The following is a 23,753-nucleotide window of genomic DNA, read 5'->3' as shown; positions in this document are numbered from 1 at the left end:
CTGCAGTGGATGACCACTACCAACGGATTGTGGCTCAGAGGAACCCTGACGGCAATGCCACTATGTTGAATAATGCATCTCGTGCAGCCACAGGTTGTCTTGTTATGACTCAAACCTCACAATAGCTGCATGATGCGCAACTTCACTCCCGACATCCATGGCGAGGTCCATCTTTGCAACCACGACACCATGCAGCGCGGTACAGATGGGCCCAACAACATGCCGGATGGACCGCTCAGGATTGGCAACACGTTGTCTTCACCGATGAGTATCGCATATGCCCTCAACCAGACAATCATCGTAGATGGAACCCGGTCAGGCTGAATGCCTTAGACACACTGTCCAGCATGTGCAGCAAGGTGAAGGTTCTCTGTTGTATTGGGCTGATACGTGAATGCCATCCTCTGATCGATAGTGCAACTGTATCGGCAGCATATTGGTGAGGCATTCATCCTTCATGGATGACAATTCATGCCCCCATCGTGCACATCTTGTGAATGACTTCTTTCATAATAACGATATCGCTCGACTAGAATGGCCAGAAGTTTTCCAGATGTGAACCCTATCAAACATGCCTGGGATAGATTGAAGAGGGCTGTTTATGGATGACGTGTCCCACCAACCCCTCTGAGGGATCTACGCCAAATTGCTGTTGAGGAGTGAGACAATCTGGACTAGCAGTGCCTTGATGAACTTGTGGATAGTATGCCACGACAAATACAGGCATGCATCAATGCAACAGGATGTGCTACTGGGTACCAGAGGAACCGGTGTGTACAGCAATCTGGACCACTACCTCTGAAGGTCTCGCTTTATGGTGATACAACACGCAATGTGTGGTTTTCATGAGCAATAAAAAGGGAAGAAATGATGTTTATGTTGATCTCTATTACAATTTTCTGTACAGATTCCAGAACTCTTGGAACCGAGGTGATGCAAAACTTTTTTTGATGTGTGTATATAATCAATATACAGTGCCTGGGTGTCAACCAACTCTCTTGTCCTAGTGTGATGTGGAAGTGACTGCTTTCTATAAGAAATGTTTGTTCTGGAACTTAGCTGCAAATTCTCTGGCAGTTAACAATTAATATTTTAAGATTCTCATGCTCTGCGTATACTATCCAGTCTGTTGAAATAATTGTTGATATTATACTGGTTTTCATATTTGGTGTATTGGTGTTTGAAACTGGTATATCAGAATTTTGAAGTTTAAATTATGGCCATACAAATGAAGATTTATTACCGATATGATTTGCAACTATCCAGCAAACAGTATTTCTTAATCTGTTGTGACTACCTAGTACTTCCAGTGTTCTTGGTGTTACAACTGTACAAAGGACACAGTACTATATGTTCATGGATGACATCTGCCAAGCTGTATATGCCAGCAATTTTCTAGCCACTGCCCTAGCCAGAAGTTCAGGTGGTGGGCTCAGTACACTGGCTGCCTGTTAAACCATTTACAATTTATTGTTAATACAGTGAAATAGAGTTGCAATAATTAAGCTGGCTGCAGGCAGAATTTTGTTGAAGATGGACGATGGGTTGTGTCTAATAGTTGCAACAGAGGTGAAAAAGTACTGATTAGACTGACTTCTGTTAGGAGTTATGGCAGACTGCATTAATGTCATTTCAAAACAACTACTCGAGAGTAAAAGCTAAACCTTACTAAATTTTGCTGTTGTTTTTGATATGTGGCATTATTCCAGTAATTATTAACTTTCTAATAGTAACCAATATCCGATGTCAGCCTTGTGCAAATGAAGCTCAGTAATTTCTTTAATAAAGCAATCTGATGTTACAATGGCAACAATCACAGTTCATTGGACTTCAGAAATGTGTTTACCTTGTATCATTTTTTATTATTGATTGTAAGTGTGGCACAATATGAAATTGTTAATAACAATGTGCAAGTGTGAGTGTGGTTTTATTCCAGGCTCCCTCTATAGTCCGTTCATGACTGTATTTGCTACGGCACACTTTGTTGCTGTTGTTGAATCATATTATCTGTTTTATGCTAAACCCTGACTTTCTTAGGGAACTATAAGAGAATATTTCATGATATTTTTGGGTTAGTAAATGTTTTCCAGATGTCTAGCTTCAGGTTATTTGAGTGTTTTGGGAAGAAATTTGAATTAATTAATGGAATTATGAACATTTCTTCGTTGTCTGAAAATGAAAATCTGACTGATACAAACAAAAGTGTTTCGCCTGGCGGAATCTTATATCTCAATTCTCGCCCTACTTATAAGTGAGTTAAGCTCTAGTTTTTCAACCACTGCTCTGCAAATTAAAAATTATAGGGTGATGTATCATGAAAATGTTCAATTATGACACTGACATTAGTTATGCCAATTGATTAAATCAGTTAAATTAAAAAGTTGAGCCTATTTGGCAATTACCTTGACATGACTTGGTAAAAGTTGGCTGTTGCCTTACATTGCATATAGTGACCATTATGTTACATGTTGTCTTGACAATGCCAGTTGTCATATAGCAAAATCTATTGTGGACTGTCTGACAGAATATAAAATTATCATACTTTGATGCCACAAGAAGTCTTTACTTTCTTTCTTTAAAAATAAAAGAAGGAAAAAACAAACAAATCACATTATGGCTCAACTCTGCAGGAAAGATATATTGTCCTTTCTGTAGTGATGATGAGAAATTTTATAGTGCAAATTGTCTGGCTCTTTATTTAATGTCTCACTAAAGCCAAGGAAGTTATCTAGTGACACTTATATAAAACATGATGAAATATATTAAATGTAGATATTAGTGATGACATATGGCAAATGCCTCTGTTGCACAATATTGGCACATACTAAAGATGACATATTAGCTATGATAATAACCATAAAAAGCAGATATTAAATAGTAACCATGAACGATATGCTATGAAACAGAATAGTTTATAGTTTCATCTTTGCTCACATATGTCATCAGAAAATCATGACTAATAATGCTGAACATTGTTTGATGGAAAGAAAGATTATTACCAAATTCTGGAATACAACTAAGACACATGTTTGACACACTTACCTTACGTAAAGTTGAATACTTGGTTTCACCAAGCCGGACTTGCTCATCATGCAGTTGGTCAAGCTGGCTTTGCTTCTCCCCAACCTTGAGAACTTCTATCTCTGAACGTAACTCTCGTAGCTGCTCTTGCAGATGCTTACTCTTTTCAAGGTACTCAACCCTGCAAGTAAATCAGTACTACTGGTCAGATATATCTGTTTCATAATACCACAAACATTAAACTATGTGTCAGTGCCACATACGACCACAGATGGGAGATTACATTTCCTTGTCAGACAGTCAGTGACAATCTGAATAGCAAGTAGCACATATACTGTACAATATTGAATGTCATAGCTAAAAAATACAGAAAGAGCATTCTCCCGAAATACAAAACACACACATATTCACACAAGGACAATTCACGCATATGTGGCCACTGTCTACGGGCACTGGAGCCGAACTATGACTGCGTCTGACGTGAGCAGCAATCAGGTGGCAGGGGTAAGGAGGAGGCATGTAGACTGTGTGTCTGAGATATGTTTCAGTGAACTTGTGTGTGTTTTCTACTTCTCAAGAAGACTTGAACTGAAAGCTGAAATATTTCTAGCACGAATGGCCTGAAAGCTGCAATATTTCTAGCATTATTTTTCATTGTGCCTGTCTGCGATCCAATGACTGCTCTTGTGGTAAGTAGCAATCTATCCTTTCCATATTCTTGTCAAAGGAAAAGTGTTACGAGAAACCTAAAACACTTCTAGGAAAGGCTACTTAATATCGTCTGTGATATGTGAGCTAGTGCATACACTGTTAATGAAATTAGATGAGATAGAAAGGGTGGCATGTTTATTTCTAGATATATCACATGCATTTGGCAAAGTATTTTATTAGCTGATACTTGATAAACTGGAATCTTATGGTATTAGAGGAGTAGCTAAAGTCTCTTACAATCATGTCTGCAAAACAGCTACTAGGTAACACTAGTCACACACGAAGTGGGTATCATTATTACGGGGTACAACTCAAATCTAGCTACTTTAAAGTGTGGTGTGTGTCCCAGGGGTCAGTTCTGGGGCCTTTATTGTTCATATTGTATATTAACACACGAACTGCTACAAGTGTAGTGATGGATGTTTCACTGCCAGGCCAGACAAGAACAGGCCTTGGTGTGAGGCTCTGCTGTGGCCAGCAATGTGCAGATGGCCTGAGGTGTAAGGCTCTGCTGTGAGCAGCAGCAACCTCATGGCAGTCAATATGTTAATGATCTACCCACAATGCACAATAGCAAGGTACTTAACTAAGGAGATGACATAAAAGTCTGGCCTTTAAATGTTTCTGATGTCTTACTTGGCTTGAAGAAGTACTTCCAAAATAACCGCTTAAGCTTAAACTTTGGTAAAACAAGTTCAAATACACCACCAGGCTGACGGAGTGCAATGGAAATTGTGTCTGATGATGGTTCAGAAATGAAACTGAACTATACGCTGACATTATGTTAGGCAGAAATCTTTCGTGGGAAGCCAAAAATAAGAAAATCAATTTGCTCAATGAGGACAATGCCACAAGTTCTGAATTATGAGCTAATGAATATGATCTACTATTCTTTACCATACCAATACCTTGCATATGGAAAAATGGCACTGTGCTGCTGCCAAGCATGCAAATAAGAAACAGGGTAGTCATCCATAACAAAAAGGCACTTAGGATTCTGTGCAAGCTTATTTATTATGGGTATTGCAAAGTGATGTTCAAAAGTAAGACTTCACTAATAAGTTTATAAAACTGCTAAACTAATTTTAAAATACAAGCCATACAATGGTGTAGATATGTACACATTTATAATACTACAAGGCATTGCAATTATCCTTTGGAAAGGCATAAGACAAAAGCTGAAAACACAGTCCCTATTAGATAGGGATCAAATTTTGTAACAAACTTCCAAAGATCATACAATGTAAGCTTTCATGGCCGGTATTCTCTTCACTTAAAACTTCTGGGCTGATAGGCCATGGTCGAAGTATAAAACTCTCCCCTGACGTTTCGTCTCCAACTGCGGGAGACGAAATGTCAGGGGAGAGTTTTATACTTTGACCACGGCCTATCAGCCCGGAAGTTTTAAGTGAAGAAACTTCCAAAGAATTTAAAAAGATCTAGTGGAAGCAGCATTGAAATGGCTTTGAAGGAGTTTCTTTCAATAAATGTTTTATACTATTAAGCAATTCCTTTCAGAGGGGTAGAATACTTTCATTTGTACCACAAAGTTATGATAGGTAATATAAAATATGTCCACAGTCCAAAACAAATCCTGTATTTTGTCCACGGAGAATAAATGAAAGTACACATGGAGTTTCACTTTCTTATGTTTTTTCAAGGATACACCTTCTTTCATACATTCATCTGTTATAGCCTCATACAATATAATTGTTCAGTTTGCACAAATTGTAGTCTGTTCCTAAGCTATTTACTTGTCATCTTTCTTCTTTCAGTGGCTCGTCTTTCGCCTTTCTTGCTGGATTGTCATCACAGTATTTCCCATAAGACATTAAAAACATACTTTTCACCTGGGCGACATAATTTAACTGCTTTTTCCCATATGCAAATCACTTATGTTCTGGGACTTTTCAGGAAGAAAAACTGCTGTTATGTTACAAACTACCAGATTCAACTACTGTTTGCAATAAAGTATTGATGACAGTGATAACTGCCAATTAATATTGGACAAATAAGGCATAGTGCATCAAATCACTCACAAATAATACGCTACTGGATGACAACCAATAAGCGACCGTACCTCCCAGGACAAACACCTTACTATGTGGTACACATGTGAACCTCTGCTCACTTTATGTTACAGGGCAGATTAGCAAAGGTATAGGAATCCTGTCACTGGACACTCCAGTCACAGAAAAGTATTACCTAAAATGCTCTCCATACACATACACAAGCTAAATAATTTAGGAGTGAAGGAAACTGCTCACTGAATAGCAGAAGCAGTGAGTTGTTGAAAGGCATACATAAAAGAGAATGACTGTAAGAGAATTCTTGGAAAATGTAGGTAACCTATAAGGGAGGCTGTGTACAGAACATTTGTGTCATCCATTCTTGAGTACTGCTTGAGTGTTTGGGATTCCCACCAGATCAGGTTAAAGGGAGATATCGAAGCAATTCGGAGGTGTGCTGCTAAACTTGTATCCAGTAGGTTTGATCAAGTGAACTCAAAAGAGAATCCCCGAGGGCAAGAAGACTGTTTTCATGAAACAATATTGAAAAAGTTTAGAGAACCCACATTTGTGGCAGACTGCAGAATGCTTCCTACTGCCATCAACATACATCTCATGCAAGTAATTGACGATAAGATAAAAGAGAAATCAGTGCTCATACAGAAGCACAGAGACAGTCACTTTTCCTTCATTCATTTTGTCAGTTTAACATGAAGGGAGAGACTAAGAGTGGCATAATGTACTCTCTGTCATGATGGACATATCCATTCTTTTCTGCACATCCCCATCTGTTCTGACATGAAGGGATTGTATAAAATTCCAAAAGCTAGAGATTCCATTGTGTTTTTAAACGTGTTCGTGTCACCTGGTGCTCTGGTTGATGTCGTTTTGACAGCTGCTTAAGAAGACTCTTTTCTTATATCAACAATGTTATTAGTACTCATTTTAATGAGCTTAATAATTAGATATGATGCATTGGGGAAAAAATATCATCTTTGGTGCAAAGCAAATGGCGCGAAAAGCATTTTTTTTACGCTGTGGAAAATTTGCTACATAGTGTATGATCTGCAGCTATTGTGGTAGTGTCTAGACTGTCATAAATAACAATGCAGTTACACACGTAGTATTCCTATAACACCTAATATCAGTACAGAGGGGGGGGGGGGGGGGGGGGGGGAGAGAGAGAGAGAGAGAGAGAGAGAGAGAGAGAGAGAGAGCACTTTTGAAGAAGTTGTAACTTTTGTGTTGAATAGGATTAAATAACTTACAAATTTGTTTATGGTCAAGTTAACTCATAATCGCTTAGTAGATGGGCACTGCTCTGATTGGTGATTGACATGCTCAGAGCTTCAGTGTATCAGAAGATGTACATTTTGGGAGATGGAAGAACATATCTAAAATCAAAAAGTTTCTCTTTGAGGACACTGCTGCAGCATGTATGCAACATAGCGTAACTTTGATGCGGGTGTACAAGCACCAACATGTAGGCAAGGGATTAATGTGGCATTCGTGTCTTTCTGATGTGGGTGCAGTAAATGCAGAAATGTGAATTATAGTGACATTATTACCAAATGTGTCCAACAAGGACCAACGTTCTTTTCTCGGCTGCCGAAGGACAAACACTGGTAGACATCCACTAGAGAATAAAGAACGTATATGGGGCAGCATTTCTGTAAAAACCAGTGTTGTGGACAAGAGTTACTACTGTTTCATGATTTCGTGTGTCCCTTTATAGCAAATGTCGTAACACAAAAGTTATTCCAACTCGAGGGGGAGACACTAGAGCACCCACCCTATAGTCCTGATCTCTCCTTATGTGATTATCAGACCTTCAGTGCCTTAAAAAAGGCCTAGGAAGGTTGACAATTCCCACTGGATGAGGATGTGCAGCAGGCAGTTACAGACTTCTTCATGAAGCACGACACACTGTTTTAAGAAACGGGTATCTTCCACCTGATGCGTCACTCGGATGATTGCCTCAATGCTCATGGTGCTTTTGTCTGATGGGATACTGATTCTGGACCCTACAGTCCTCGAACAGAAACTTTTTTGTCGCCCCTTATACTATAGAGAAGTCACAGAAAGGCTGAAATGCAAAAGACTTAACTTTTTTAACAGAATTAATTTAATAGAATTTTTTCCATTTGATATAGCTTGTTTAGTTCTAACTCGAACATAAAGCCATTCCTGTACCTGCTCACAGTTAGCACAATAATAAGGCCTCAGACAACCCACTGATCCATTGGATAAATCATCATCAAACAATGTCACATGCACTCACTTCTGGAGACACTGTGAACACAATGGCACAAAGCCTAGATATGTTAGCTATGTGAGTACATACATTTGATTGATACAGGTTTTCAATCTTTAGAGAAAAATGTTGGTAAGTCCTATGGGTGGAGAAACTTTAGTTAAAGTTACTGATGCCTAATTTAATTTGTTGTACGAAAGTTTTACAAGTGCCCTTATACGTTAATTTATAAAAATAGAAAGCCCTAAAGTGACATTTATATCTAGAACTATTCTGCATGTGTGAAAAATTCCAAATCACACAATTACTAAGATTCCCGTCCAAACTCTTATGTTCCTCTTCATAACTGACTTGGTGAACTGGTTTTCAAGTGCCTAGAAGGTAAGAGTTTGCAATTTCTCATATGACCATGCCTAATAAAGTTTTGTAATGAAATGAACAAATATTGTGAATCATGGTTTGTCTCATAATGTACATAATCTAAATCATTTGATTCAGGTACAGGAGACACAGCAAATTGCGGTAAAATTTCACTATAAACAACGAATAGCTGATCTTGACAGACAGCATAATAATAACAATAATAATACAATTTTGCTATACATAAATGCAATAAAATCTAACACTTAATTACTCCTTGCTCAAATTATCATTTCATCCTCCATGAATTCTTCTTTTGAATAGCAGCATTTCTATCGCAGAATCAGCTGTGGCCTTGTTTTTAAAATTTCTGGCTTCATATTAAATATTTTTTTGCCCATTAACTTGTTATGTATTGTCATCCCCATATACTGTGGAGTCCATGCATATAATTTCAACTGGTGTGTAGGTAGCATAAAATTATTTTTATTTCTTGTGTTATATGTATGGTTAAAATGATTCTCTTCGACTAACGTTTGTCTGCCATGTAGGAAGATTATAATTTCACAAATGTATATGGAGGGAACATTTAGCATTTCCAGTTTCTGAAATAATGGGCAACAAAACTCTGTTTGCTGTGCAGTACACGTGTATCGGATAATTTGTTTTTGTAGTTTCAGTATTCAAGATGCACTACTTAAACTTTCCCAGAAAATTATCTTCTATCTAATGACAGATTCAAGTCAGTGGAACTAGCTAGTACTTGCATTACAAACGCAAAACTGCTTAGTTTTTTGAGAGGAAGTCAATATGTTTATTCCAGCTTAAGTTCTTGTCAACATTTACACACATATAAAATCTTCTCAGTTACTGTTTCATATGCCATTTGATTACTGTGGCATTTTTATAGTACTCACACTGAAACTGGTCACACATTCTGGTGGAGCTTTAAAAAATCAAACACTCAACTTCATTAGCTTCGAAAATTATAAGAGGAGCCTACAAAGTGGTACAAATAAGCAAAAAATTAAAAACAGACAAAATATAATCAAAATCTACTTCAAACAGAAGTGTAACATTCTTTGTCCAAATGAAAAACACACACTGTGTCATTAAAATATTTATCAGAAATTGTGGGAGAGAATTTTATTATTTTCTGTTTTGTCAAAAGAGAAAAGCAAGAAGAAATGGTTCTGGAAATTTCTTTCTAAGTCATAATAATGAAGCTTTTTTGTGTGGCTTGTGCCTACGTTAAATCCTCTCTAGTTTAGAATGCTTGGGCAGTTTGCATGTGATACGTTGTAATTGTGATTGTCTTCAATAGCTGACTGATGAGAACATGTGTAGTGCGGTGTCATGTTTTTGTTGTTGTTGTTAGAAGAGAAGAGAAGCTGTGAAAGCCAGTACTGGCACACTGCCTGCTTTCCAAAAATAGCACCAAGGAGGCTATATAGCTTAACATCCCTATCAGATGAATGGACCACTATCAAACCCCATGCACTCATTTCTCGAGACCCTGGGAACATAATGGAAGAAAGTCTAGATATCTAAACTTAAGAGTATGTGAAAATTCCATTTTAAAATGAACATGTTGAAGAATACCAACAGTCTCACACAGTGATAAATATTTTCATTTGTTTTTTCAGACATCATTTGCATGTAAGATTGGGGAATGTAGTTTATTATCAGATTCCACTGTAATGAATCTGAGGAGTGAGAGACTTGATAGTTGATGGCTGAAAGTACAACTCTTATCTTTTTCAAGAATCAAAGGCAGAACTGTCAATTTCCTCCAACAAGTACTACTATATGTTCAGAGAGTGTAGTTTATGCAGCATTATTAGTATACAGGGTGTGTCAAAAAGAATCACCTGATTTTAAAAAAAATCCCATCCTTCATCAAAGACACCAACCACTTTCTCGAACGCCTGGAATGCTTACCCAATCCGTTACCCCCAGAAACCATCCTTGTAACCATTGATGCCACTTCCTTATACACAAATATCCCGCACGTCCAGGGCCTCGCTGCGATGGAGCACTTCCTTTCACGCCGATCACCTGCCACCCTACCTAAAACCTCTTTCCTCATTACCTTAGCCAGCTTCATCCTGACCCACAACTTCTTCACTTTTGAAGGCCAGACATACCAACAATTAAAGGGAACAGCCATGGGTACCAGGATGGCCCCTTCGTACGCCAACCTATTCATGGGTCGCTTAGAGGAAGCCTTCTTGGTTACCCAGGCCTGCCAACCCAAAGTTTGGTACAGATTTATTGATGACATCTTCATGATCTGGACTCACAGTGAAGAAGAACTCCAGAATTTCCTCTCCAACCTCAACTCCTTTGGTTCCATCAGATTCACCTGGTCCCACTCCAAATCCCATGCCACTTTCCTTGATGTTGGCCAGCTTCACACGTCCGTCCACATCAAACCCACCAACAAGCAACAGTACCTCCATTACGACAACTGCCACCCATTCCACATCAAACGGTCCCTTCCCTACAGCCTAGGTCTTCGTGGCAAACGAATCTGCTCCAGTCCGGAATCCCTGAAGCATTACACCAACAACCTGACAACAGCTTTCGCATCCCACAACTACCCTCCCGACCTGGTACAGAAGCAAATAACCAGAGCCACTTCCTCATCCTCTCAAACCCAGAACCTCCCACAGAAGAACCACAAAAGTGCCCCACTTGTGACAGGATACTTTCCGGGACTGGATCAGATTCTGAATGTGGCTCTCCAGCAGGGATACGACTTCCTCAAATCCTGCCCTGAAATGAGATCCATCCTTCATGAAATCCTCCCCACTCCACCAAGAGTGTCTTTCCGCCGTCCACCTAACCTTCGTAACCTGTTAGTTCATCCCTATGAAATCCCCAAACCACCTTCCCTACCCTCTGGTTCCTACCCTTGTAACTGCCCCCGGTGTAAAACCTGTCCCATGCACCCTCCCACCACCACCTACTCCAGTCCTGTAACCCGGAAGGTGTACACGATCAAAGGCAGAGCCACGTGTGAAAGCACCCACGTGATCTACCAACTGACCTGCCTACACTGTGACGCATTCTATGTGGGAATGACCAGCAACAAACTGTCCATTCGCATGAATGGACACAGGCAGACAGTGTTTGTTGGTAATGAGGATCACCCTGTGGCTAAACATGCCTTGGTGCACAGCCAGCACATCTTGGCACAGTGTTACACCGTCCGGGTTATCTGGATACTTCTCACTAACACCAACCTATCCGAACTCCGGAGATGGGAACTTGCTCTTCAATATATCCTCTCTTCCCGTTATCCACCAGGCCTCAATCTCCGCTAATTTCAAGTTGCCGCCACTCATACCTCACCTGTCATTCAACAACATCTTTGCCTCTGCCTCGACTGACATCTCTGCCCAAACTCTTTGTCTTTAAATATGTCTGCTTGTGTCTGTATATGTGTGGATGGATGTGTGTGTGTGTGTGTGTGTGTGTGTGTGTGTGTGTGCAAGTGTATATCCGTCCTTTTTTCCCCCTAAGGTAAGTCTTCCCGCTCCCGGGATTGGAATGACTCCTTACCCTCTCCCTTAAAACCCACATCCTTTCGTCTTTCCCTCTCCTTCCCTCTTTCCTGATGAGGCAACAGTTTGTTGCGAAAGCTTGAATTTTGTGTGTATGTTTGTGTTTGTTTGTGTGTCTGTCGACCTGCCAGCACTTTCATTTGGTAAGTCACATCATCTTTGTTTTTAGATTTTTTTTCCTATGTGGAATGATTCCCTCTATTATAACCTTATTATGTTATTTGATATACATGCGTGAACAATGTACTGTTAGAAAGAGCAAACTTCCACTAGGTAGCACACTGGCATCTAGAAGTGCGGGAATTTTTAAATCAAAGGATTACTGAACGATGGATTGGTCACACTGGACCAAATGATTCAGCCTTACATTACTGGCCTCCAAGGTCACCGGACCTGACTGTATGTGGTTATACCTTGTGGGGGTTTAAAAAAGACGATTTATGTGCCTCCGTTACCAACAACAATGAATTAACTGAGACATCGCATAACAGCAGCTGTGGAAGCTGTAACTCAAGACAGTGTGGGAACAACTGAATACCGGACTGACACATGCCGAGCATCTCAAGGGGGCATATTCAACACTTATGAAAAAGTATGAAAAAAAAATTTGTTTTAGTTTCCTGTTCATCAAATAACAAAAATTCATTGTACATGTTTATTAAGTTCAGAAATATAGATGTGTCAAATCAGATGTTTCATTTTGATACACCCTGTACGTTCTCCACAATTGGAAAAAAGGGGAGGGGGGGGGGGGGACCAATCAGCAATTTTCTCATTTTGGTTGCTTTAAAGTGCACCACTGTCATTATGTATCATGATAGTATTTTTATTTTCTTTGTGATGTGAAACTGCCTGCTGAGTCATTTTCTTAAGAACTCCCCTGAAATGCAATAAAAGTGAACAGTTAAGAATACAAGCACAACTCCATTAAGAGAAACAAGAAATGCTTTATTTCTCAAAACTGAGATGATGACAATGTGTCTGTAGGAAGACTACACATCAAGAAGAGACACATAGATCCTGCAGAAATACATGCTGATGTGATGCTGTCGGTTCCTAAAGTTGAGGACTTGTTATTGTCAGGCAGTTTTGGAGTGGGGGGAGACGTGTGCTAGACTTCCACCGTTTCCAGGGGGGGGGGGGAAAGTATTTGTGGGCAAGTGCTGGTTACTGAAGAGAAATTAGCTACACAGCTCAAGAAACAAGTTCCTCACTTTTTATTAAGTTAGGCACCACAATTTCAGTAAACTTGTCAGAATTATAATCAGTGAGCATGAGGTGTTACAGCTGCTGTGACTCTGTTAACATTAATCTTACAGAACAAGTTAATAGATAATGCTATCATCACATGTACAGAGATGCAGCTGTGTAAGCATGTAACAGACATAACACACAAACTTCTCAGAAGCACTCGACTGAAAGATCACAAAGGTTGCCACAAATAACTAGATGAAAAGAAGAATGTTTCCCTAGTTTATACTACTGTGCGCTTTTAGGTGAAATCAGCAATCCTGATTGTGCATCCATTTACTCGAGCGCACAAATCTACTTATGTGCAAAATGATTTCAGTGGCATGCAACAATCATCAAAGCAATTCTTTCTACATATTACTACAGGGGTAGTAATAACTGAACTGCTGATTAAAGTGTTGCACTAATTTATACATCTTCACTTCAGGCTTTCATGTTTATGTTTTACACAAACAGCTGGTTATGCAAAACTAACTGCCATTGAAAACTGTACACTATCATCAAGTTAACTCCAAGAAAAACAGAAAAGATGATCCTATATTGATTTGGAACCACTGTATTAGCATTTTGTGTAATTTTTGTAGCATTTTATGAATAGCCTGTGTTTTCCATCACATAATGCCTGCCACTCTTCTTTTACTTCCCATTAACACCACCTAAAAAGCATTGATGAATACTCATTTTAAGAATTGTGTTTTTATACCATTTACTTCCATTACCACAACAGCATTTACCACTTATGTTTATTTCACAGCTCATCATCCAGTGTGCATTTTGCAAAAGAAATCCCACATATCTTTAACTTTTTTTGTGCATGGGAACCCTGTGTAGTTTCTGGTCACTGAACTGCTATCAAGTCTTTCTACCTACTTCACAAAAAAAAAAAAGGTAACATATGAGGAGATCTGCCTACCAACGATCAAATCAGGAAAAATGGCGGACCAACTGTGTCAAACACTTGAATTGATATTTATCTTTATCAGAACAGAGGTTGATAACAGGAGAAGTAATTGGTAGATGCACAAGTGCAATTTTTGCTTCTGACCATTTCCTTGTGTCCTTCCTGACTAAGGATTTGAAGAGCACTTTTTATTTCCCATCAGTAGCTGTGCATGTAGCTTTCCTTCTTTTTTCTGTTTTACCACATTTATCCTGATTTAAAAAACTGATAATTTCTAAAGCCATAGATTTAATCATATTTTATGGTCATACCTCTCATCAACACGAAGTTACTTTGAAATATATTTGCCTGAGAAGTTCTGATTCTTTATAATACCAGTAAGAGCTATGAAAAAAGCAGTGAGTATGTGTTTTGTATTTTTATGAATACTTTGCTATACAGAGCTATTATAAATGAGTCACTCATTTTCAAAGCTATATATTTTTTAAAATATTACATGAACAAATATTGATGTATGTCTAGAACTGTAAACTTGCCAAGTTTGCTTTGTGCCCACCAGTTCACATTACGAGTGCAGTGCCTTGACAAAAAGATGACAAAGCAAGAAAAGACGTTTTGTGTTAGGAATTAGTAAGATGTTTATCTGTTACTACAGCACAGTGTGCATTCACAAGGGATTGTGGAAAAGAACTGCCATTTAAACAGAGTGTATTTTAGTATCCACAGTTCAGGGATGCATGTTGCCTTTGTAAACAGAAAAGTTACCGATCAACCCAGTATGCCAAGTGGAATTGTGGTGAGGGTGAGGGAAAATTTGGTGTGCAGGGTATTTAAAAACAGTCCATGGTTGTTTTCATTATCACTACCCAAATGACGAACTTCTGCATCACTGGATTGGGAGTAATGCAGTTCCATTTGCCTATCAGGTCGTCTGACCTAATGCCCTGTGACATTTTCCTTTGGGGGGTACATTGAAGATCATGCTTACATATCTCCATTGCCAAGAACTCTGGAAAAGCTCAGAAAACACACCAATGCTGCCAATACAAAACAAGGATGATTCTCATGTGCAAGTTTCAGTGAAAAAAGACGCAAAGGACTTACCGAGTGGAAAATGTGTAAACAAATACACTTGGAAAACAGTTACGTACAAGAAAAAGAACAAACTCAAAAATACCAGGATCTCATCAAAACAGGTTGACGAAAATGAATTTCTCGTTATAGGCGACTCCATACTGAAAAATGTGGTAGTTCCGAACTGTGATATCGATGTTCGCCCTGGCATTCAACCTCAACAACTCGCAAAATATTTTAAAAATATCAAAATGGTTCAAATGGTTCTGAGCACTATGGGACTTAACTTCTGAGGTCATTAGTCCCCAAAAATATCAAAAAGCATGATTCTAACACCAGAAATAATGGTTGTCCTAAGACAAATTTCAAAGCTGTTATAATACATGCAGGGACAAATTCATTACGAAGCAACAGCCAGTAAGAAATAATAAATAAAACACGAAACATAATTCGCTGTGCCAAAAATCTTTATACAGGCTCAAGACTGGTAATCGGTGGAATTTTACAAAGAAGTTTGGTGAGTAATACTCACATAAACAATTTAAACAGTGGCATTAGCGAACAGTGCGATGAACTTGGTACAATTTTCGTTGACCCAAACAAATTCCTGAGTGACAAATGTCTGGGTGGGGATGGTGTTCATTTAAATAGACTTGGGTCAGTGACTTTCAGTAAAATGCTCATTGACATTTGTAAAATAATTGAAAATAAGGGAAACTGATACTGTCTGTAGGGGATGACAAATCAAAAATATCTTCTCTAAATAAAAATCGTGAAAGTAATCGAAATGTAGAAGCTTCTCAAGGATTTTTGGAGCCTCACCAGCACACAGAACAGGACATGACACAGAACAGGACATGACACAGAATATGACTAAAAAACTTTCTCATATTAACAAAACACTAACTGTGATGCAAATGAATTTATGTAGCATTAGGAATAAATTGGAACTGGAGTATTTCTGCATTGAAAAGAAAGTAGACACTGTTTGGCCCTGGCTGAGGAGTAATGAGGTAGATTGCTTTATTCCTCAGGGATATGTTGCTGCAGATGTAATGTGTCGGGAAGTGAAAAAAAATGGGGGAGGGGGGGGGGGCGGGGGGCAGGGGCAGGCATTTTTGTTAAAGAGGGGACAATATTCAGAAAAATTGATATTAGCCCATACTGTTCCGATATGGATGGGGAATTCACCTGTGTAAATCTTGTGGATCATAACCTAATTATTAAGTCTCTACAGATCACCAAGTGGTGACGTGTGTTTTCTTTGAGAAATTTGAATTAATAATGGAGATGATGTTAAATCATCATCATCATCATTTAAGACTGATTATGCCTTTCAGCGTTCAGTCTGGAGCATAGTCCCCCTTATAAAATTCCTCCATGATCCCCTATTCAGTGCTAACATTGGTGCCTCTTCTGATGTTAAGCCTGTTACTTCAAAATCATTCTTAACCGAATCCAGATACCTTCTCCTCGGTCTGCCCCGACTCCTCCTACCCTCTACTGCTGACCCCCATGAGTCTCTTGGGTAACCTTGCTTCTCCCATGCGTGTAACATGACCCCACCATCTAAGCCTGTTCGCCCTGACTGCTACATCTATAGAGTTCATTCCCAGTTTTTCTTTGATTTCCTCATTGTGGACACCCTCCTGTCATTGTTCCCATCTACTAGTACCTGCAATCACCCTAGCTACTTACAGATCCGTAACCTCAACCTTGTTGATAAGGTAACCTGAATCCACCCAGCTTTCGCTCCCATACAACAAAGTTGGTCGAAAGATTGAACGGTGCACAGATAACTTAGTCTTGGTACTGACTTCCTTCTTGCAGAAGAGAGTAGATCGTAGCTGAGCGCTCACTGCATTAGCTTTGCTACACCTCGCTTCCAGTTCTTTCACTATGTTGCCATCCTGTGAGAATATGCATCCTAAGTACTTGAAACCGTCCACCTGTTCTAACTTTGATCCTCCTATTTGGCACTCAATCCGTTTATATCTATTTCCCACTGACATTACTTTCGTTTGAGAGATACTGATCTTCATACTATAGTCCTTACGTTTCTGATCTAGCTCTGAAATATTACTTTGCAAACTTTCAATCGAATCTCCCATCACAACTAAGTCATCCGCATATGCAAGACTGCTTATTTTGTGTTCACATATCTTAATCTCACCCAGCCAGTCTATTGTTTTCAACATATGATCCATAAATAATATGAACAACAGTGGAGACAGGTTGCAGCCTTGTCTTACCCCTGAAACTACTCTGAACCATGAACTCAATTTACCATCAACTCTAAAACTAGTTGTTAAAATCTAAATAAAAAATTGCTATCTGTGGGGACTTCAATATAGAAATGGGAAATGATTGCAAGCAAGACACAAAGTATTTTTTTTTAACCTCCTCAGAATGTTCAATCTGTATTGTAGCAATAGAAATGCCACACATGATGGAGCATGTATAGATAACATCATTGTTAACTCTGATAGGGATTTGTACACTTGTCAGTATTGTAGGTGAGGGACTTGCAGACCATGATCCAATACTCCTCGCACTCAACCAAAACAAAACCGAAGGACCCCCCTCCAACACAGGTGCCAATGCTAACGAAAAGGTAACGTGGGTTAGAGGGCAGAAGGAAGAAGTAGTAAACCAGTTCATTCAGAAACTCGGAGATACTAAGTGGACTGTATATATAACTGTCAAGTGGGAATAAGTAAAACAAACTGCTTTTGTGAACTTCATTAAAATTTATTTAGATTTATGGTATTATTGTTCTCCTCTTACAAAAATCAGTCATAAAATCCAACCTATAAAGAAAAACATCAAGTGGTACACAGATGAACTTACCAATATGAGGGAAAATATGAAATCATTGTAAAAATTCTCTTAAATATGGAATGGAGCAGAAAGATGAATTGTACAAAGCGTATCTTGAATGTAAGAGAACCTATGGAACTAAGCTTAGAATGGCAAAAAGTACAGCATACGAAAGATACATTGAAGGGGCTCCTAATATGTGCACAGCTGCATGGAATGTTGTTGCACAAGAGCATTGCAGGAATGATGAACATAGCATAGCTCTTGACCCAGATAAAGTTAATCGTTTTTTCATGGACTCTGTAAGTGATATTAGGAACAAAATTGAAACAACAAACACTAATGCAAGTGATCTACTTGAGCAACAACAACCTGCAAACAATACCTTTAAATGGAGGACAATCACACCCACTGAGATTACAAAAGTAGTGGCAAAGTTCTCAAACTCCAAGAGCATGGACTACTCTTGGTTGTCCAATTACATAATTAAAAAAAAACAGTGCACATAATTAGTGAACCATTGGCCTTTCTGTTTAGTAGGTGTCTAGAGTTTGGAGTCTATCCTACAACTCTAAAAATATCAAAAGTTATCCCATTGTATAAAAACGGGGACAAACATGATTTCAAAAATTACTGACCAGTTTCAATAGTTCCCATTTTCTCGAAAATATTTGAATCTCTTATTTATAACCAACTACACTACTACTTTGAGTTGCATAACTTACTCTCTAATAGTCAATTGGGCTTCCGCAAGGGAAGAAATACCGCCACTGCTGTTCTTTCAATTGTGAATGAAGTAATAACAGCCTTTGAGAATAAAAATAAAGCCTCACTTCTTTTATGTGATTTAAGTAAGGCATTTGACTGCATTTCTCATGATATCTTACTTGCTAAACTCAAATTCTATGGTGTATAAGTCTCTGCCCCCCCCATGAACCATGGACCTTGCCGATGGTGGGGAGGCTTGCGTGCCTCAGCGATACAGATAGCCGTACCGTAGGTGCAACCACAACGGAGGGGTATCTGTTGAGAGGCCAGACAAACGTGTGGTTCCTGAAGAGGGGCAGCAGCCTTTTCAGTAGTTGCAAGGGCAACAGTCTGGATGATTGACTGATCTGGCCTTGTAACAATAACCAAAACGGCCTTGCTGTGCTGGTACTGCGAACGGCTGAAAGCAAGGGGAAACTACAGCCGTAATTTTTCCCGAGGGCATGCAGCTTTACTGTTTGATTACATGATGATGGCGTCCTCTTGGGTAAAATATTCCGGAGGTAAAATAGTCCCCCATTCGGATCTCCGGGCGGGGACTACTCAAGAGGATGTCGTTATCAGGAGAAAGAAAACTGGCGTTCTACGGATCGGAGCGTGGAATGTCAGATCCCTTAATCGGGCAGGTAGGTTAGAAAATTTAAAAAGGGAAATGGATAGGTTGAAGTTAGATATAGTGGGAATTAGTGAAGTTCGGTGGCAGGAGGAACAAGACTTCTGGTCCGGTGACTACAGGGTTATAAACACAAAATCAAATAGGGGTAATGCAGGAGTAGGTTTAATAATGAATAGGAAAATAGGAATGCGGGTAAGCTACTACAAACAGCATAGTGAACGCATTATTGTGGCCAAGATAGATACGAAGCCCACACCTACTACAGTAGTACAAGTTTATATGCCAACTAGCTCTGCAGATGACGAAGAAATTGAAGAAATGTATGATGAAATAAAAGAAATTATTCAGATTGTGAAGGGAGACGAAAATTTAATAGTCATGGGTGACTGGAATTCGAGTGTAGGAAAAGGGAGAGAAGGAAACATAGTAGGTGAATATGGATTGGGGGACAGAAATGAAAGAGGAAGCCGCCTGGTAGAATTTTGCACAGAGCACAACATAATCATAACTAACACTTGGTTTAAGAATCATGAAAGAAGGTTGTATACATGGAAGAACCCTGGAGATACTAAAAGGTATCAGATAGATTATATAATGGTAAGACAGAGATTTAGGAACCAGGTTTTAAATTGTAAGACATTTCCAGGGGCAGATGTGGACTCTGACCACAATCTATTGGTTATGACCTGTAGATTAAAACTGAAGAAACTGCAAAAAGGTGGGAATTTAAGGAGATGGGACCTGGATAAACTGAAAGAACCAGAGGTTGTACAGAGATTCAGGGAGAGCATAAGGGAGCAATTGACAGGAATAGGGGAAATAAATACAGTAGAAGAAGAATGGGTAGCTTTGAGGGATGAAGTAGTGAAGGCAGCAGAGGATCAAGTAGGTAAAAAGACGAGGGCTAGTAGAAATCCTTGGGTAACAGAAGACATATTGAATTTAATTGATGAAAGGAGAAAATATAAAAATGCGGTAAGTGAAACAGGCAAAAAGGAATACAAACGTCTCAAAAACGAGATCGACAGGAAGTGCAAAATGGCTAAACAGGGATGGCTAGAGGACAAATGTAAGGATGTAGAGGCCTATCTCACTAGGGGTAAGATAGATACCGCCTACAGGAAAATTAAAGAGACCTTTGGAGATAAGAGAACGACTTGTATGAATATCAAGAGCTCAGATGGAAACCCAGTTCTAAGCAAAGAAGGGAAAGCAGAAAGGTGGAAGGAGTATATAGAGGGTCTATACAAGGGCGATGTACTTGAGGACAATATTATGGAAATGGAAGAGGATGTAGATGAAGATGAAATGGGAGATACGATACTGCGTGAAGAGTTTGACAGAGCACTGAAAGACCTGAGTCGAAACAAGGCCCCCGGAGTAGACAATATTCCATTGGAACTACTGACGGCCGTGGGAGAGCCAGTCCTGACAAAACTCTACCATCTGGTGAGCAAGATGTATGAGACAGGCGAAATACCCTCAGACTTCAAGAAGAATATAATAATTCCAATCCCAAAGAAAGCAGGTGTTGACAGATGTGAAAATTACCGAACAATCAGTTTAATAAGCCACAGCTGCAAAATACTAACACGAATTCTTTACAGACGAATGGAAAAACTAGTAGAAGCCAACCTCGGGGAAGATCAGTTTGGATTCCGTAGAAACACTGGAACACGTGAGGCAATACTGACCTTACGACTTATCTTAGAAGAAAGATTAAGGAAAGGCAAACCTACGTTTCTAGCATTTGTAGACTTAGAGAAAGCTTTTGACAATGTTGACTGGAATACTCTCTTTCAAATTCTGAAGGTGGCAGGGGTAAAATACAGGGAGCGAAAGGCTATTTACAATTTGTACAGAAACCAGATGGCAGTTATAAGAGTCGAGGGACATGAAAGGGAAGCAGTGGTTGGGAAGGGAGTAAGACAGGGTTGTAGCCTCTCCCCGATGTTGTTCAATCTGTATATTGAGCAAGCAGTAAAGGAAACAAAAGAAAAATTCGGAGTAGGTATTAAAATTCATGGAGAAGAAATAAAAACTTTGAGGTTCGCCGATGACATTGTAATTCTGTCAGAGACAGCAAAGGACTTGGAAGAGCAGTTGAATGGAATGGACAGTGTCTTGAAAGGAGGATATAAGATGAACATCAACAAAAGCAAAACAAGGATAATGGAATGTAGTCTAATTAAGTCGGGTGATGCTGAGGGAATTAGATTAGGAAATGAGGCACTTAAAGTAGTAAAGGAGTTTTGCTATTTGGGGAGCAAAATAACTGATGATGGTCGAAGTAGAGAGGATATAAAATGTAGGCTGGCAATGGCAAGGAAAGCGTTTCTGAAGAAGAGAAATTTGTTAACATCCAGTATTGATTTAAGTGTCAGGAAGTCATTTCTGAAAGTATTTGTATGGAGTGTAGCCATGTATGGAAGTGAAACATGGACGATAAATAGTTTGGACAAGAAGAGAATAGAAGCTTTCGAAATGTGGTGCTACAGAAGAATGCTGAAGATTAGATGGGTAGATCACATAACTAATGAGGAAGTATTGAATAGGATTGGGGAGAAGAGAAGTTTGTGGCACAACTTGACCAGAAGAAGGGATCGGTTGGTAGGACATGTTCTGAGGCATCAAGGGATCACCAATTTAGTGTTGGAGGGCAGCGTGGAGGGTAAAAATCGTAGAGGGAGACCAAGAGATGAATACACTAAGCAGATTCAGAAGGATGTAGGTTGCAATAGGTACTGGGAGATGAAAAAGCTTGCACAGGATAGAGTAGCATGGAGAGCTGCATCAAACCAGTCTCAGGACTGAAGACCACAACAAACAACAAACAATAAGTCTCTGCATTGGCAGTAATTGAATCATACCTAAACAATAGGAAGCAGTTTGCCTCTGTCAGAAACAAAGACTCACAATTGCTAGAAGTTAAGACATGAGTCCCACAAGGTTTTGTCCTTGGGCCCTTCTTTTTTATAATTGCAGTCAATGATTTACCCCATTGTAACCCCAATACTGTTATTTGTTATGCTGATGACACAACTTTGCTTGCTCAGCATGAGAACATATCAGTTCTGCAAGATATGATGCAAGATGGCCTGGAAGAAGCACTAAAATGGTTCTCATCAAATACACAGCTTTGCAATCCTGATAAAAACCAACAGATTATACTAGGATTGTCAAAAGAGGTAGAGGTGAAATCAGTTAAATTATAGGAATCCATGTAGACTCTAAGTTAACGTGGGAAAAACCCATCAACCATACCTGCACAAAATTGTCTCGAGTTACGTATTTAATGTGGAAACTGAGAAGCCTGGTGACAAAAGAATGTTTAAGAGTTATTTATTTTGGACTCTTTCAGTATGGACTGCTGATATGGGGACACTCTCTTCACATCACTGAAGTTCTAAAATTCAGAAGAAAGTGATACGGGCAATGAGCAATTCTGGTAGATCAGAGCACTGCCGGACACTGTTAATTCAGCTGAAAATTTAACAGTTATTAATCTTTATATATACACCTCAGCACTGTATGCAAAAAACAATATAGCAGATTTTGAAATGAGGGAAAACATACACCACCATAATACCAGAGGCAAAACGAAATTAGGCATACCTAGGCACTGGCTGACAAGAACAGGGAATTCCCAACTAATCAATACTCTAAAAATATTTAATAAACTTCCATTTTCTTCTCGGTCAGCTCACATAAGTAGCTTCAGGAGCAAGCTATTAAACTGGTTACTAATCAATCCTTTTTACAATATAACAGAATTTATGAATATAAAATCAATTGACATTAATTTTTAAGGATTTCATTATGTGATGTCACTGAATGTATTTATCTTATGTTATGGTGTATGTTAACATCTATGGGCACTATTTGCAATGCTCATTTAGTTTTAAGGTACTACTCAAGGAAAATGTTATATGATATCCATGTAAATTGCCTATTCCACATCAGGTGGTCAATGGTGAATAAAGAATCTGAATCTGATGACCACTGATAGGATGTGGCTACAAAAGGTGTTGAACAAACTTGACTACCAAACGGACGTGTGTCATGTGACCAGAGGGGGCACTCATAGAACATTTGTAGAGTTGAGAATGCGAACTTGGCGAGCCTATGGTTCTATTCATGCATCATTCATACTGGTACATATAATATGTTGAAAAATATAGATCTTTGAAAACAAGTGAATCATTTATACTAGCCATGTACTGAGGAGTTTTAACATGTCTACAACTCTGCAGGAGCCTTCATTTTTGGTAGTTTAATAGTAGTTTGCAACAGTCTGCTATGGCAAATAGGAATAGCAGACTTCAACAGTTGTAGCTGGCACTATACAGAGCAATTCGAGAATTGTTTTAAGAAAAGCAGACTTTATTACTTTCATCTA

The 23,753-nt window shown here is 39.0% G+C and overlaps 1 protein-coding gene across 1 annotated transcript in view; it reads right to left on the bottom strand.

The window, feature by feature from the left end:
- The window catches only part of LOC124625796 (merlin), a 171,733-nt gene that overhangs the window by 23,191 nt on the left and 124,789 nt on the right, over positions 1–23,753 (bottom strand). Inside the window, exon 11 of the mRNA XM_047149248.1 lies at positions 3,043–3,202. Coding sequence (XP_047005204.1) covers positions 3,043–3,202 — 160 coding nt within the window. The remainder of the gene's footprint in view (positions 1–3,042; positions 3,203–23,753) is intronic.

Source organism: Schistocerca americana, chromosome 8, assembly GCF_021461395.2.
Source record: "Schistocerca americana isolate TAMUIC-IGC-003095 chromosome 8, iqSchAmer2.1, whole genome shotgun sequence".
Classification (NCBI taxonomy): Eukaryota; Metazoa; Arthropoda; class Insecta; order Orthoptera; family Acrididae; genus Schistocerca; species Schistocerca americana.
Note: the sequence above shows the minus strand (reverse complement) of the source record. Positions and strands in the feature narration are given on the sequence as shown.